General features: G+C 49.1%; 1 protein-coding gene across 1 annotated transcript; it reads right to left on the bottom strand.

The window, feature by feature from the left end:
- Positions 1 to 440: 440 nt before the first annotated feature.
- Positions 441 to 16,936, bottom strand: polq (polymerase (DNA directed), theta; the record flags this gene model as incomplete). The annotated part of the gene is made up of 35 exons (XM_079219248.1): positions 441 to 662; positions 796 to 902; positions 1,007 to 1,142; positions 1,232 to 1,356; positions 1,442 to 1,553; positions 1,634 to 1,735; positions 1,827 to 1,909; positions 2,126 to 2,211; positions 3,124 to 3,247; positions 3,330 to 3,504; positions 4,374 to 4,505; positions 4,595 to 4,788; positions 4,882 to 5,089; positions 5,325 to 5,536; positions 5,612 to 5,752; positions 5,832 to 7,344; positions 7,432 to 9,181; positions 9,815 to 10,058; positions 10,420 to 10,544; positions 11,029 to 11,222; positions 11,344 to 11,486; positions 12,339 to 12,528; positions 12,725 to 12,867; positions 12,946 to 13,158; positions 13,241 to 13,387; positions 13,497 to 13,638; positions 13,731 to 13,932; positions 14,060 to 14,171; positions 14,246 to 14,402; positions 14,481 to 14,611; positions 14,693 to 14,869; positions 15,775 to 16,019; positions 16,105 to 16,490; positions 16,618 to 16,720; positions 16,866 to 16,936. The coding sequence occupies 35 exons, from the start codon at positions 16,934 to 16,936 to the stop codon at positions 549 to 551; spliced, it is 8,439 nt and encodes a 2,812-aa protein (XP_079075374.1). The 3' UTR covers positions 441 to 548.
- Positions 16,937 to 17,567: the final 631 nt, after the last annotated feature.

Below are 17,567 nucleotides of genomic sequence, written 5' to 3'. Positions count from 1 at the left end.
GCCTTACGTTAAGGTTTTCTTTACACATTGGCTCTGGGAAGTTGTGATTTACATTTCATAAAACCGGATTACCACAAAACGCTTATAACAGCCACAAGATTTCAAAATAAAGAACAAGTTCAAGGTATTATATTACATAGATTATCACTGTGCATAAAAATGTCATGACAAGTATTGGGGGTATCGGTAAATAAAAATATATTTTGTATATACTAAATAGTTAGAAATACATTCAACAGCTCATATTTGCATCTCATTGTTAATGTAATTACAAATATATAGACTGTGGGTGTGTGGTACAGTTGTAATAACATATTACAGAACCTTAAAGGGACAGTTCACCTGCCCCAAAAAAATCGAAACTTCATATGTATCCTCTTTAGTGCTGTCGCTCAATTTAGAAAATATCGTCCGTCTCTCCAATATAATGGGACTATTTGTCCCCACAGAAGAGGGGACTGTTGATTTTTTTTGGGGGGGGGAAGGGGGGAACTGTCCCTTTTGAACAATCAGCGCATGTATTTCATGTCGACGTGGAAACATTCACATTATATATCCAGGTCCTGCAAGTTGCCCCAGCTGGGTCCCGCCTTGACTTTGGCTTTCAGCTTCACATACAGTTTCACCGCCGACTCCATCTCCCGCTTGACGATCCGAGCGACCTGACGAGACAAAGAGTTGTGGAGACATAACGGTCCGTTCAGATGAGTGAGACTCATCAATGCATAACAACCGGAAATAACAAATCAATGACTAGTGTGTTGCAACTTGCGGACTACTGAAGGGCGTTCGTACCTGTATGAGGTCTTCCTCCGTGGTTTCATAGATGAGCTCGTCGTGCAGCTGCAGGACAAAGTAGGCCCCTCCGAGTCGGGACGTCCCGACCCCGCGGCGACCGCCGGCTGTGGAACGAACGCCATCACACACACACGAGTCATTTACACACCTCTTTTTCTTAACTCACACACAGTATGGGGGTGGAAAGAGAAGATTGAGTGGCAGTCACCTGGGCGCGCGTGCTGGTGAGAGAGCGGAGCGGCGGGATACGTTTTCCGTAGTCGTTTCTGGATGTTCACCGTGGCGAGTTTAACAATGTCCGCCGCCGAGCCCTGTACCGTTGTGTTCACTGCCTGGCGCTCTGCCTGAGGGGGGACGTTACAGAGAATGAATGGGGGAGAAAATATAATAATCGCATGGTACAGACGCTGGTCCGATGACCGTGCTCGCTTACATGTGCTTTGGCGTGCGCGTTGGGGTTGGCGATGCCCGGCAGGTATCTCCTGCGGCCCATCAGAGTCTGGACGTAGCCGTTCTTCACACACTTCTTCACGGTTTCCCGAAGAAAAACGTTGATCCCTGAGACACAAGACGGGACACGGATGAACCCTTTTTGTGCATTCACGACTTCTTTTTCAAAAGATGTCGAGAGCGCGGCGAATACCTTTGTATCTGGCCTTGAAACTCTCGATGTAGCAGGCCGCGTCGTCCTCCTCCACTCCCATCTGCTCCCCTAACGACTTGGCTCCCATCCCGTAGATAATGCCGTAGCAAATCTGAAAGAGACAAAGAGTCAGTGTTCGTACGCGACGTCGTCCCCATCGTCCCCATCGCTCCCTGTCCTGCCCAGCTGCACCTGCTTCGCCTGTTGCCGGAGCGCGTCGTTCACGGACTCCTGCTCGATGCTTTTCCACTCGGCGGCGATGCAGCGGAACACGTCGGCTCCTCCGTTCAGCACCTGGCGGACGCCGGACACACAGTTTGTCATTTTTAGTTCACCTGCGCGCCGGTGACCGCCGCGTGATAATGGTTTCTGGGGACCCGCGGACCTGCAGAAGACGCTGGTCCTTGGAGAGGTGGGCCAACACCCGCAGCTCCAGCTGAGAGTAGTCGGCCGCCAATATCATCCCGCCTGCAGCACAGAGGCAGAAAGACGCAGCTGGCAGAGCAGTCCGAGACAGGAAAGGTGATGCAATATATATATATATATATATATATATATATATATATATATATATATATATATATATATATATATATTTATATATATATATATATATATATATATATATATATATATATATATATATATATATATATATATTTATATGTATATATTCATAGCAACCTGAAAACGGTACGAAGGCGTGTCTCATGCTGACGGAGAAGGCCGGGCCGGGTTCAGCTGGAGGCGCCGCCGAGCGTCTCTTCTTCCTGTGAGGAGTCAGCATGAGACACCAGGTGCACGAACACTTTCGTTTGATTTGATCATTCTTTTTCCTCGATGATTTTATTAATTAAGTTGACAATTTTCAACAAATTGTCATTTCAATAATCACTTGTTTTGGTGTATAGTTGTCTTGTATTTATTTATCCCTTTTTTTAAACCGTATTTAAGTTGTATAATTGTATTAATCCAGTTTTTATTTCACACTTTTTTTTTTTACTAATATCACTTTTATTAAAGGTTTTCATTATATTTTATTACATTTTCTACAATTTTATGGTCTCAAATTGTTGAATTGTTTACTTGCTGAATAGAGTTCTGTGTATGACGGGTAATATACAAATAAAGTTTGATTGATTGATATCTTTACATATCACACAACGTGTATGTAGCTTACATTATGAATATAACAGTGAGACTGTAAACATACCACAAACAGAAAGATCCAGACGAATCAGCACACTCCACAAATAAACTTAAATATGGACCTTATAATCTTTATAAATCTTTTTATCTTAAATCTTTCTAATTAAATAATATTCAGATTTTTTGCAACAACATTAATCGCTAAAAAACTGTTAATACTATATTGACATATAACATGTTTATATTTGTATTTATTTATTTAAACAGCTACACACTTTTTTGTTAACTGGCCATGAATCAATCTCAGCTGTAATACTGGTATTCAGTATACTGCGATATGACCTCTATGCATAGGCCCCGCTGCAGCTGACTCAGCGGTTTTCTTCAGGGACTCTGGTGCCACTTTTGTCCACAGGGGCCGCCAAAATCAACACAAAGTTTATCCAATGAAGTTAGAAATCAGTAAGTTATGAGTACAACAATAGTTATTTTACACTAAACACATCAGATGCAGTGAACTGAGCTGGACCTACCCTGACCTGGCCGTCATGCGGCAGCCATCTTGTGACGGCGGGCTCTCCCCCACCACCGTGGACATGGAGATCTCAAAGTCTTTGGGGACATTCTGTACGTTGGGCTCAGTGAAGCTCACTCTACCTGGACAAGAGAAAGAGCGGCGTCACCGCATGCTCTGGGAATCACAGACAGAGGTGTGTGTGTGTGTGTGTGAGTGTGTTACCTGTGGCTGTGTGCGTCTGGGCAATGGGGTATATTCTGTCCATGGCCAGTGTGGTGTGGTATCGCTTCTCCCTCTGCAGGGGGAACACCACTTTGGTCAAGGCGTTCGTGATCCGCCTCCACTCCAGAATAACGCCCGGCAGCGGGTGCAGGGGGCGGAGCTTCTCCAGAACGTCCTGCCAGACGTCATTGAGACTCAGATCAAACACAGCGAACGCTTCATCGCACGAATATGACCTCGTGTTTACCCCAACAGTAAACAACGATATCGTTGTTGAGATATGAAACCGCCTGTAGTGGGAGAGAAGGCTTTTGGGCCACATCGCCCAGCACTACACAATATAGGGTCATAATGAATACATATGAAATGACCACAAGGTAAAGCCTATTTTGGTAAACTCCAGAGTGAATTAAATACTTGATGTGTATGAAAAATGTTTTTTCTTATTTGACTAAGAACTTTCGTGCAAAACAAACAGTATCAAGGGAAATTACAGAGAAAACTTAATAAATATTTCCAGCGACATGCATGCACGCAGAGTAATGTGATAACGTTTGATTTAATAACACAGGGGTTTTCCCATGAGCTGAATTTTGTGGGGGTAGGCGCGCAGGCAAAGCTGAATGAATGAAGAAAGAAAATGCTTCCCACATCTCATCTATTTTAATGTGCATTCGGTTTAATCGGACCTTTAAACATTATGCCCCACTGTTATTCTGCAGAGAACCCTGTCCTGATGTGTGTGCACTATTGTGTGGTAATGAAGCCTAAAGGTTGGAGATGCTTGTGCCTTGAAGGCTGCCAGCGTGAGTCCTGTTTGCTAACCACATGGATCTGAGTGGTAGGGTTCATTTGTGATGTGAAAAGAAAAGCTAAATCCAACAAAATACGTCACATCAGATTTTTTTGAGACATTTCGGTGAGTGTGGGTTCATTATTATAAATCTCCCGATGCATTTGTGTATTACGATATCTCAATATATGATTTAATCGTGATACGATCCCATCGAAAGACAACTACATGCGACGCAAAAGGAGCTTTACCTTGGTGGTGCTGAACTGCTTGCCGAGCCGGACTCGGCCGCCCGCTCCTCTCCTGGTGTAGCCGAGAGTCTTCTTACTTTTCGGTCCGCCCACGTCACCGTTTGGAGGCAGGTGTAGCTCTAAGAACAACACCTGCGGCGCAGCGCCAGCGCACATAAGACTTTTAAATAGCACGTCTGGATATTTCTCTGGGGTATTTGGGAGTGGAAATGTGGTTGTACCTGTGCAACGTCGTCGACGCTGGTGAGGGAGAAGCCGTGTCCCGCTAGGTCGTACGCCTGGGACTCCAGCGCCGCGAGTTTGGCCTGCATCACGTGTTTTTGTCTTTCGCTCTCTCGGACGCTGAAGCCCAACCCGTTCAACTCCAACACCGCCAAAGACACCTGGGAGGGCATCTCGACACTCCTGAATACACCTGACACATGCATGCAAACCCGTTACCATCATCATCATCATGTTGACCGTAGCTCTCACCACCGAGGGGATATTCTATGAACGTCCGTTTTACCGAGCATGCCGTCCTTCTCCAGCAGGCCGGCGAGGTGCTTCATGACGGAGTGCACGAGCACGCTCTTGGTCGCCGCCCTGACGCGCGGGCAGTGTGTGAGCGCGTTGCCAAGTCCGTCCAGCAGAGGCAACTCTTCGGGACAGTAGACGGTCACCATGTTGGGCAGAGTCCTCGCCTCGCTGCCGGGGTCCAGCAGCCAGCACGCAACCTACGGCGGGGGATTCAACGCAGGGCCTGTTTCTGGCATTTTCCTCACAATAAATTCCTTATTTTGTCCATTTCTGTTTTAAAGCCCCTATGTGTGGATTTGGGACCGAATTCTAACACCATTTAAATGATTCTGATGGTGAACATTTTTGTAGAAAAGTAAAAAATGTGTGAGCTTGCTCATAATTAGTTTCTCTCTGCTTGCCGCTAGAGAACACATGCGTGGTTTCTCTCACCTTGGGATCCTCGCAGTTTCCCTCCAAGCTGACACCGCAGCTCAGCACTAGCCTCTTGTACACCTCGATGATGTCATACACGACAGCCACACCCCCTCTGTGAGCGGCGGTGGCGGCTGCTGGCCCCGTCAGGCAGGTCGTCGCCTGCCGCAGCCTCTCGCTCACTGGCAAGTCGTCGTCCAGCGGGGGAGGGGCCAGACTGGAGCTCAAACCTGAGGGGGTAACACTTTTTGGAGTGAGCTTGTGTGGTGCGTTGCGGTGCGATGCATGCGTGCACGTGTCCGTACCTTTGCTCTGCTCCGTCTGCAGAGACATGTAGTACGCGTCTCTTGCCCCCCAGCAGACTGACATCCCGATCAACACCAGTCCATCGCTGTCTCTTACCGGAAAACCGTCGGCCCTGTGGAGCTTTTGGTGAGCTGCGGACTCTGCACGGAAACCACACGCGCATGAGAGAGGCGGCTGCATACAACACAGGCTTTGCTTATAATGTGTCATGTGTATTACCTCTCTTCTGTTTCCCTCCTACTTGCTCCTCCGGCGGCTGCCTGTGCTCCCTCTTTTCACAGGCCAAGGCCAGAGAGTAGCGCTCCTTCGTCCTCCACTCCTTAATGAAAGCGTCGAAGAGGCGCCTGTCACTCGCCACGTCTATGATGGAGAACGCCCCCGAGCTGCTGCAAGGGAGCGATGCCTCCTGGGACGGCTGAAGAGGAAATACTTCGTCAGCGCCGGGCGATTCCGCATCAGAGGGAAGCTTCTGCCGTCGGGAGGACGGAGAGGCTCGGCCTTCGGGAAAGCTGAGGCTCTGGCCGGCGTGCGGCGGCGGTTTCTGTCCTGAACCGCGCTGGTGTTCGTGGCTGCGATCCGACGTGGAATCCGACTGCTTGGTGTGAGCGGCAGCTTCTGATGGAGGACCGCTGTGTCCTTGGCGAGATTTTGTGATCACCGGTTTCCGCCCCACGAGGGCCGAGGGCGTCGACCGGTCGAGTGGCTGAGCGACGAGAGGCGACTGGACGGATGAAGTGGTCAGCTTTACTCTGGGGGTGACGGGCGGCGTTTCCTGAGTCGGGGGAATGAGGTCGCCAGCAGAGCCGGGTCTCTCCGTTACAATCTCAAGGTCGTGTTGGTCCTCTGGAGGGTCGCTCCCCGCAGCGACCGCCTGCGCCTCAGACCTCTCTCCATCTCTGTCCACCTGCATCGAGGGCTGAGGTCGCTCTGGGACGTCTGCTGTATTTGCAGCGTTTTTGCAGGCACCGCGGCCCGTTGTGCTGTTCAGACAGGGCTGGTCAGACATACTAGGCCAGCGGTCAAAGATCTCTTGCAACCCGGGGCTGCAATAAAAAGAGCTTTCGGGTGCGTTCTGGACTTGTGGGTGTTTTAAAACTGCATTTACTGACAGCAAAGCATTCATTTCCTCTTTCGTCTCTACTTGCTTTCCATTGTCACCCTCTTCATTCATCGTTTCCTGTCTGCCGCCTGCTTCCCTGACATGTTGAACGTTACTTTGCTGTTTAGTAATGCCTCGATTCTTGCCGGCTTTGTCCTTGTCGTACTCATTTGGAGTTGTGGTCGTCGTTGTGGGTTGTGGCTGTATCTGACTGGGTTTGGGTTGTTCCTCGGCAGGGGGCCGCTGAGCTTCATGAGTTCTCTCTGCGTGTCTCAGTAAGCTCCGCCTCTCCAGAAAGTGCTCGCCCACCAGCAGCGAGTCGCCCCACTCGGACAGGTTGAAGGAGGATTCGCCCCACTGGACGGCCTCCTGCTTCTCCGCCTCCTGGTTGGCGAGGAGCTCACTGCGCCTTCGCTCCTGGGTCGACAGAAGAGGGCCTCCGACCTCCTGGCCGACAGGCTCCTCCCCCTCCTCCTCCTCCTCGTCCGATTGGCCGGGGAGCCGCGGCGGGCTCTCATACAGGCTGTCAAACAGGAAGCTGCTGCTTCTGTTGACGCTCTCGGAGGCAGCTGGGTTGCCGTCGTCGTCATCAACACCCTCAACTACGTCATCCCCACCTGGACCTGGAGAAATCTAAAAAAATGTTTTGACTTTAAAAGAGGCAAACTGTTTGAACAAATGTTTATAATCGGAACACAACGGAGGATTCTGGTTACTCACCGGGTGGCTGGTGTCGAGGATCAGCTCCATCTGGCTGTCTGTGAGAGAAATATTGAATCTGGGACATGCCTTACTTCCCTCATGTGTGTCCTTCTCCACAGCTGCGTCTACCATTCCCTCCTCTCTGTTCTTCTCTGTTTCTACCAACGGATTGACCGCATCTCTGCGTTGGCATGCCTGCTGAACGAGGAGTCTCTCTGTCTGGGTGTCCAATTCAAAGCTGTCGCCGAAACTCTCTCCTCCTCTTATAACACGTCCCACGGCTTCTTCTTCTTCTTCTTCTTCTTCTTCTTCTTTTACTTCATCTTCTCCCGCGTACAGCTCGGGAGACGAGAACTTATCGGCTATTCCGGCATCCATTCTCCTCCGCTTCGCCTCGGGCGAGAACAAGGGAACGGAGGCAGGAGTGGCGGGCCAGGGGGAAAGCAACAGATCTGCATCTGTAGGCGCGGAAACACCGGGAGGGGTTTCTTCAGGAGCTCGAACGGTTGAAGGCACCCGGCCTGCAGGTGCTGGATTTGGGACCGAGGGTTCTACATGATCTTGTAGGCTTTTCTCACTATGTATAGAGTGGAGGACTTTGCTCAAGGCTCTCGAGTGTTTCAGCCTTCCCGGTTGCACGGGTGACTCAGCGACCCCTGTGGCACCATCTACGTCTGATGTCCCTGTGGGAGCTCGGGGTTGTTCTTCTGCTCGGGATGACGGAGCTCTAAAGCGAGGGGGAGGCATTGGGGGAGGAGAGGGCTGGGGACACGCCATCGGTCGAAACAGGGGGCTGGACACGATCTCGGCCAACTCCTGCGTCAGGCTCCGTTCAGGAACAGGACGATTCGCCCGGCGAGTCTCCGGTCCGACCCCTTTACTCGTCTCCGGTCCGACCCCTTTACTCGTCTCCGGTCCGACCCCTTTACTCGTCTCCGGTCCGACCCCTTTACTCGTCTCCGGTCCGACCCCTTTACTCGTCTCCGGTCCGACCCCTTTGCTCGTCTCCGGTCCGACCCCTTTGCTCGTCTCCGGTCCGACCCCTTTACTCGTCTCCGGTCCGACCCCTTTACTCGTCTCCGGTCCGACCCCTTTACTCGTCTCCGGTCCGACCCCTTTGCTCGTCACCGGCCCGACCCCTTTGCTCGTCTCCCCTTCTTTCGTCTCTGCTTTCTCGCGCTCTAATTCTCCTTGCTTTGGCCTTGCATGCTCTTCTCTTTTTTCATCTGGCTCTTCTGAGTCATTTGCCATTAATGATCTTGTATTTTTCTTTGAGTGTTTTATTTCTTTGCTTCTCTCCACTTGCACTCCACTTCCTGTTAGTCTGATTTCTGTCTCCGTCCTGTCTCCCTTTCTGGCGTCTCCTGCTGCTTTCTCCATTTTCCTTTCAGACATCCCTTTCTCAGGTCTATCTTCTTCCTCATTCTCCTCCCCCTCCCCATGTCCGTCAGTATGTCTCCCCTCACTTTCCTTGGCCCCGTCTCCTTCCCGGTGATCTTCTTTGCTGCCGCCCCGTGCTCCCTGTGAGCTGAGATGTGATGCTGATGGCTGAGGGCTGTTTGCAGCAGGAGCCCCCGGCGAAAAGGTCGCCGGGTCCCACCGAACTCCTAACTGGGCCAGATCTTCCCGGAGGAGGAGCCTCGCCTCAGACACGATCTCGACGGCGGCCTCCTGCTCCGTCAGGGCCCGGCCGCCGGTGACCCAGACGCAGCGGAGGCTCCGTCTCTCGGCCGCCTCCAGCTCGCTCTCGTCCACTGCGCGCTTCGAGCTGAGACCGACAGACAAGTGCATCATTAGCTTCATGCCTGGAGTCATGTTTCAGGGGAGATTATGGCTTGGTGTGCTGATGCTACAGTTGCACATACGTTATGCATGCTTCGGGTTTAAGAGGAGTTTATAGGAATGTACCTGCGTCTATCTCCTTTCACTCTAAATACGGGAAGCTGGGGTATTTTTCATAGTAACGTTGTTAAGAGTAACGCACACTACAAACCATATACACCAACAACACAATTTGAATTTGTGTTATATTATTTGATATATGTTGGATATATATACACACACACACATATATAGAGATTGTATAATATATATAAGTAATGTAAATAATTAAATCAAATAAATCCGAAAGAGACAAAAGACAAAATCAGTTCACTGTTTAAGACATATGGATTGTACGTGATTTAGTTATGATTTATTTACTTCATTGAAGGAAATGTTCTTGTTAATGTGTGTAGGCTGAGAGTGGAAACAAACAGAGTGCTATTCTGTGCGTGTGTCTCAGCTGCTGGCACTCCACTTGAAACAGCAATGTGCTGCAAAGAGGCTCACATCCTCATTTACCTCACATGCATTTTTATTTTATTTTGTGTCTTAATGGTGCAAACAAACACACAGCTACCTCTTAAATGGCACAGCGTTCCTCAGGGCTTTCTCCACATCAGTCAGAGTAGCCCGGGCTAGTTCTGCGACGGTGCAGAGGCCCTGTGCGTACAGCGCTCTGGCCCGCGTCGCGTTCAGCAGGGAGACCCGGACGAGGTCGACCAGCTCCCTCTGGACTCCGAAGCTCAGCCTGGTCTGGTACTGGGAAAGCAGCAGCTCCATGTTGTGCCAGCCCAGACGCTTGCAGAACACCATCACCATACCTGAAGGGAGCGAGATCAGAGGCGTTCAGCAGTGATTTAGAGGCACTGCTTTGGTTCTAGTTTCCTTTGGGTTCCCTTCTGTGTTTACACTGATAATAAACGTCATAATTAGCATGACATATACTCACACCCACAAAAAACTACATTTAAGCACGCACCCTCCGAGTCTGAATCACATCCGGTCCTCATAAACCCTCTCAAAGTGACTTAATGAAAGAAGTGTGAGCACTTTACATGCTGTATATCAGTCTAGAGTGCATCAAGTTACCGCGCTCCCCTTTTAATGTAAAGTCTGGTGTGGAAGTCAGAGTCGGCGTTCATCGCGTCCCTGGAGACGCTCAGAAACACGCGTTTCTCGTACCTGCATATGTGGAAGCAGACTGCTGGAGGGACTGCAGCTGCCCACGATTGCAGTTGTATTTGGAGGCCACCGTTCCCAGAGGCACCTCGTTCACCAGATCCTGGAGCACGAGGGTGGTGAAGAACCTGGAAGGAGAGAGCGCCATGTGAACAAAAGCATTTCTCAAAATTGGATTTGTTGTTTATCTCTCAGGGGATGAATCCTCGAGTGGTTTGCGTTAGCGTCTCTATTCGGAGTCACATTTTTATCGAAATAGCCACAACTTTTGTGAATCAGTGACCTTTATGCATAAAATCAGAGAAAAATAAAAAATAGTAGCTGGTTATTACGTCCCACCAAAACTGAACATTATATGCTTCACAAAGGCTTTATTGATCACTTAATTGTGCTCCTCCTTGTATACTGGCATACTAGCGCACAATGTGTAACTGTGACTTTAATTTAATTTAATAGCAAATTAGGTAAATTTTTTCCCCAAGCCGCATGTTGTCACAAGTTAACAATTCTCATATTTTGGGTTCCTTTACGAACAGAAAACCACACGGGGGGGACTATTTGTTGCCAATGCTATGATGGGAATGAAGTGGAAATTACAAATATGTGCATTACCGTTTGTGAATGGCCATCTGTCTGCGCTGCTTCTCCGTCTTGGCGACCAGTTTGCCGCCGACAGATCTCGCGAGGAATCCTTCCTGGACGCCCACCAGCTCCGCGACTCTCGTCATCGACGACGACAGCTGCTCCCACAGACAGAAGAACTGGTACCAGTCTATGGTGGTCCACTCGGCGTACAACGGGGTAATCTGAGGGCAATTTGCACGTTGAATTTGAAATACTGTGTGTTCGGGGATGATAGCGGGGGATTAAAGATGACAGAAACGTTGTTAAAGAAAATAATGATGCAAGGTGTGTGCGTCTGTGTACCAGATAAAGAATGTGCAAGTCATTTTCCAGCACAAAGCCCTTCATGGCCCGCTGGAGATCTGCAAATATTCCCAAAGCCTCGGGAGGAGATAGGGACGAGGAAAGGGTGGCAGCACCGAGTTGAGTGGGATGGTACCGCTCCTCTGGATATGCGAAGACATCGGGATACACAACAGTTGTTGAAAAAGGACGTTCGGCTTATAGTCTGGCCTGTATACTTCAACCAATCTGAATTGAAGGAGACATATCATGCTCATTTTCAGGCTCATACTTATACTCATACGTATTTTGAGTTTCTACCAGAACATGTTTAAAAAAAAAAAACTAAATTGATCTCATACTGTGTCTGAATAAACCAGGGGTGTCAAACTCATTTTAGTTAAGGGGCCACATGCTGCCCATTTTGATCTCAAGTGGGCCGGACCAGTAAAATCACAGCATAATAACGCATACATAATGACAATATTTCTTTAGGTTTTTGCATGATAAACCCTATTTTAATGTAGAAAGGTCTTTCTACATTAAACTAGGAACATAAAGACCAAAAATTCAGACATCAGCCCACTGTTTATCTGCCTGGGCTCTCCTCTGCAGATTCCCTCGCAGTTGGGCAATATGTGTAGTAATGTCAGTTGACCAAATAATTGCAACTGTAGTTCAATGGTTAGCATTCCCGATTTTCAATCAGAGGATCAGTGGTTCGAGCCCCAGCTCAGCTTGTTTTCTTTTTCTTTTTAATATTTTAAGAATTATCGCGCAAATTGTGAAGCGGCCTCTATATTGTATAGTTTGACATAATTTAAAAGGCACCGTGTCGGAGTGTATCTCTCCATGGATTCTCCACAGTATCGAAAACGCACTTCCACCTGCTTTGTAATTAACAGATATGAAAAATGTCCTTTATTGTAAAAAGTGAGGTTAAGTAAGAACACTTCTGTCGCAGCGGTTCAAATCCACTTTCATCGTACGTCATGACATCAAGAGGCAGTAAGTACCTTGTCCGTCCTTCTGGATACTGATAAATTCGTTCTCCATCAGCCATTCAACACAGGCCTCAATAGCTCCTTTGTTGGCGTCTTCGCTTGACTCTTCTTTGCCGTCACATTTCATGCTGGCAGCCAGCAGCGAGCACAAAGCATATGACCGCACATCCTGCGGAGTGCTGGCTACCCCTCCGACAATGATCTGCGTGTTGGGATGATTCAAATTAAGTCATGGGGGAAAAAAAGAAGAAAAAAAAGGAGGTAAACTAATCTGACTTTCCATAGAAGGCCTCCATAAAAAGAGACATCAATTAGTAAAGAGGGAATTAAAACATGATCTATTCACGGACTGGAAGTCCTTTCGATGGGTGCCAAGTTTGTTCAGATATCGACCATACCTCCAGGATGGCCCGCAGCATGCTGGTGGTGACGCCTTCTCCCTCCCTTCTCACCAGGCAGCTGCTGATTGGCTGAAGAGCCCCTTTAAGGAGACTGATACCTTTCTGACGCTCCGCCTCCTTACACACCAGCACACTCTCACCTGAGAAGAAGACGAACGAAATGACTTGAGGCCAAAAAGAGAGATGTTTAAATGTGCTTGAGTATCATCGCTCCATACCTATAGTGTCCACTCCTTTTCTCCCCGCTCGTCCTGCCATCTGTTTGTACGTGAGCGGGTCCAACAGGTGTCCATTGAAGGTAGGGGTTCGAATGATGACCCTCCGAGCCGGGAGATTAACCCCCGAGGAGAGGGTCGAGGTGGCGGCCAGGACTCTGACGGCGCCCTGACGAAAAGCTCCCTCCAACACGTCTCGCTCGTCAAATGTCAAACCTGCAGAGAGGAACTTTATCTTATTGCCCACGAAAGAAAAAGAAAACAGAACCATTCAGGTCAAAGTTACGCGAGTGTTCACCGGCGTGGTGGAAGGCCACCCCCCATGGCACAGTTCGCTTGAGGATGGAGTCCAAACCAGCTGGAGTTCGTCTCAACTGGGCAACGACGTCCACGAGTCCATCCCGATCCAGAGACACCGGCTTAGGCTCAGCTTCGCCCTGACGGTCTGAAAGGACGAGGCCAGAATCTACAGCAATCCTAACAACGCGCTACAGTTGGGACTTGACCTCACTGTTGAAATGTAGTGTGTGCACAAAACAAAACAGATTACGTACCGGTATGTCCGAGGTTGTGGAATTCTCTGGCGATACCGTCTACCAGCTTCTCACACCAGTTCTTCGAGGGGCAGAACAGCAGCACAGAGCGGCCCTCACTCACGGTCTCGTAGCACAAGCTCACGATGTGGTCATCGTCGCCCTATAAGAGTCCCCACATGGATCACACGATTGGATCACTTGTCTCAAGGACCAACCACGCACATTGGACAACATTCCCACCCTCTCAGTTACCTTAACTTGGAGCGCAGGAGTGAACCGCCGGACCACAGCTAGGCTCTTGTCGTAGATGTCGCAGCCCACCTTGAGGTGCTCATGCAGGGGCACGGGCCTGTAGTCCGTCTGGTAAAGTTCTGCACCCAACCAGCTGGCCAGGAGGCCGAGGTTGGGCAGGGTGGCGCTCATACCAATGATCTGTACGCCCTCGGAGAGAGACCTGCAGAAAGGCAGGGGTTGTTGCACAGACAGACTTCTTGACACGTGTAGTAGAAGGAGAGGATTTTCAAAAGACACTAGCTGTTATGCAAAATAAAAGTCCAAATACAAGACAAACGGACACGAACCCAGTGGAGTTCTGCTTCTGCGCAATGTAGCGGATTTTGGTTAAGAGCAGTTCTAGTAGGTATCCTCTTCCCGAATCACCAACCATATGTAACTCATCCACCACCACCATACCTGGAAGTACAAAAAAAACTCAAACTCTCGGTTCAACGGTGAAGAAACCCCCACCGTTATCCCCGGTGTGTTACCTAGTAGACCCATGCTGTCCTCCTCAATGAGTCGGTTAATGAGAGAGTTGGCTTTTTCGATGGTGCACACAGCCACATCCAGCGCAGTGAACCCTCCAGCGGCCGAGGTGCTGCCCATGTATCCCTCCACGCGAACGCCTGCCTCTTCGAAAACACTCTGCAGGGTTCACGGATACACGTCGGTTACGCAGACGCACGACACCGGCCGAGAACAAGGTGCATGTACTGCTCTCACCCGAAGGTAATGCATCTTCTCTTTGGCCACGGAGACAAACGGCAGGATGAAGAGGGCTTTTCTTTTAGTCTCCAACACACGCTTCAACATCAGCAGCTCCGACACCAGAGTTTTTCCAGCGCTCGTGGGGGCTGGAAAAAGAAGGACTTCTAAAAAAAAGGCGAAAACAGCGACCGGCTCTGGGAATCACTGCGTAGAGAAGCGTTCCTTACCAGAGTACACCAGGTTACCTCCCTGCAGCGCCTGTCCGACAGCGAGGCACTGAGCCTGCCATTCGAACATGTGAGTCACGCCGTGCTTGTGGTAGCGCTCCAGGATGGGCTTTGGTAAGCCCCAGTTGCATAGCAGCAGCTTGTCGGCTTGCCCCGTGGGAGCACACAAGGCGATGCCTACAGTAGAAATAGTAAAAAGAACCTCCCTTACACATGTATCAAGTCAAACTGGTGGGAGGAGTCAGTACTGTGACATCGACAGCAAAGTGGGTTTGATATGGGAAAGAGAAATCTTGTTTCACTGAGATCGAAATCAGTAACTTAAACATACCGAGACAAGAGATATGTGCATACAAGGTTAAAGGCTGCATAACTGCCCCAAAAGCTCCAGGCTTCTTTCAAATCTTGCACCGGACAACTTTTTTCTCCCTCTATCAAGTTGAATTTGAAAACTTTTGCCGTTTCAGTTTTGTGCTCATATGTTGCAAATTCCCAAATGAAATGTTGTTATGAATTACCAAATAAAATGTATGGCCCAAGTGGTGTTGCCCGTCTTTACAGTAATCTGTCCTCAGTCCAAAAATGAAACTTGTGTGAAAAAATAATAATTTAAAATCATAAGAAAAAAAATGCACAACACGTTCTTATCGTGCAAACTACTCTGCTTCAATACATAACTGTTGGCGTTTAGCCTTTCAAAAACAACATAAAGTAAAAAAGTGTACTCTGAATTACCGGGCCCATCCAGCAGCAATCTGACAGCAGCATAAATTACATTAATATAACCACAATAACTCAAAATATTACTGTCCCCCATTTTCCAAAGGTGATGACATCCTATAATATGCCAACAGACAATCAAATCTTCATTAATAAAAACCTCACTAGAAGCTTTGAATGTAAAAAGGGGTACAGCCCTAAAGCACAGAGTGTAGGAGGAAGAGGGGACTTCATGAGGGCCCAGCAGCTCATTTTTCTGTTGGCCCCTATGACGAGGTGTCATAGGGGTCAACGGCACCCAAAAACAAGAACAACTGCAGAAAGTATGAACCTTGTAGAAGGTTTTCACAAATGGACTTCACCTTGCTGAGGCAGAGTGCCGCTGAGAGCACTCAGGTCTAAACCGCTGGGGACCGCGAGCACGGAGGCGGACTGGTTCTGGAGCGACGGCTGGAGTCTGGCCCGCTTAGTGGCGGCTGCGAGGCGGGTGGGGCTGAACAAGATGTAGTCCCTGGAGACATCCAGAGGTTGATCCGCACTCGCACTTGACCCTCCTTTGTCAGCGCCACTCGGAGAGCTTTTTCGTCCGGGTGGAAGCATCCGCCTCCTGAGACGCACAAAGTAAGAAAAACACATTTTGTTAACAGAGTTACAGAAGAAAAACTGGACATAATGTGGAAATTAAGACTCACTTGTTGGAGCCGCCTACTTGGAGACCGTTTTTCATGTCTGATAGCGCATTGATGCCGGAGGAAGCCGCCGGCGGCTGGATGTTCTCCATGCCCCTCCGAGCTCGATCCGCTTCCCCAGAGTCCTCACCGAAGAGGAGCCTCTGTGCAATGTCCTTGCAGTCGGCTCGCCACCCTTGTCGCTCACAATCGTCACCGCTACCCCGGGCACGGAGGGCTCCGACAATGACAGCCGATGACCCCGGCCCTCTCCGTGCACCCGTGTTTGCCGCCGTTGGGCGCACATCGCCGGCTGCAGGCCTCGCCGGGTCCACAGCGTCCAACACCTGCAGCATTTCTTCATCAAGAGCCAAGGTGGATTCTCCCAGTGGACACACTGCGCCTCCATCCTGAAATTGGAGATTAACACATGTCATTTGGATCCAGGTGGATGTGGAAGAGAATCAGACATGACAATAAGAGTAGGAGAACATCTCTCTCTCTCTCTCTCTCTCTCTTTCAAACTGACCCACTCACCACAAGGCTTCTACGGTCCTTGTTCCTGTTGGTTTTGCCTGATATGTGCTTGGCTTTCTGCAACGGTCTGCAGTCGTCTGGTGGCTCATCAGGAGCTTGGACACTGTGCTCAGACAACAACAAAAAGTGGGTTCACCACAGGTAAGACTGACGTTCATCTATAGATTATCGGGGCGTCTCTGGGCAACGGGAGGAGTTTGGTCATGATTGTTCTAAATCGGTCGACAGTAGTGATCCAGTGTACTTGCCATTGTTTCTTCTTGATCTGGTGCTGCCCCATGTAGCTTTTCTTCTTCAAGGGCGGACCCGAGGTGCTCATGCTGAAGCAGCGCTCCTGTTTCTGTCATGCGGGTGACGAGGTGGACGTTCATTGACATCACATCGGTTTGACCCTTGACGCGAGTTCACAAACTCAATTTAACAGTGTGTGTGTGTGTGTGTGTGTGCGCGCGTGCGTGCAAGGAAGCGGTGAGGCGACAACAAACGTCCGCGTGGGATTCATTATTTTGGTTGCGAAGTATCAACAACACTTTCACCTCCTGATGGGCAGACGGGCTAAGCGTTCAACAAGTGGGAAAAATCAAAAACCCCGCCGGAGAACCGCCCCGGTGCTCCACTAAAAACAGTCCGACGGAAGAAAATAAAACAATCTTCGCGTGTTAAGGTTCCCATGAAGTAGCAGCGCGCTGCTGGAGCGACGAGAACCAACAGTCATAGTTATGTTGATACTACTGCGAGTGGTATAGAATACATGTTTGGATTAATACACGTTAACGGTTGAATGAAAAGAGTAGTAATACATAAGATGTCTTGGCAACTATTTTACAAACTGTCCATGATAAAGTTCTACCTTCTAAAATAGTTTGTGAGCTGCCAACATTATGGATAATATTTATAATGCACAATGTACATGTTTTAGAATAAAGCTAATAACTAATAATACATAGTTT

This window comes from Taurulus bubalis (assembly GCF_910589615.1).
Source record: "Taurulus bubalis genome assembly, chromosome: 6".
NCBI lineage: Eukaryota > Metazoa > Chordata > Actinopteri > Perciformes > Cottidae > Taurulus > Taurulus bubalis.
This window is presented reverse-complemented; position numbering and strand designations above follow the sequence as displayed.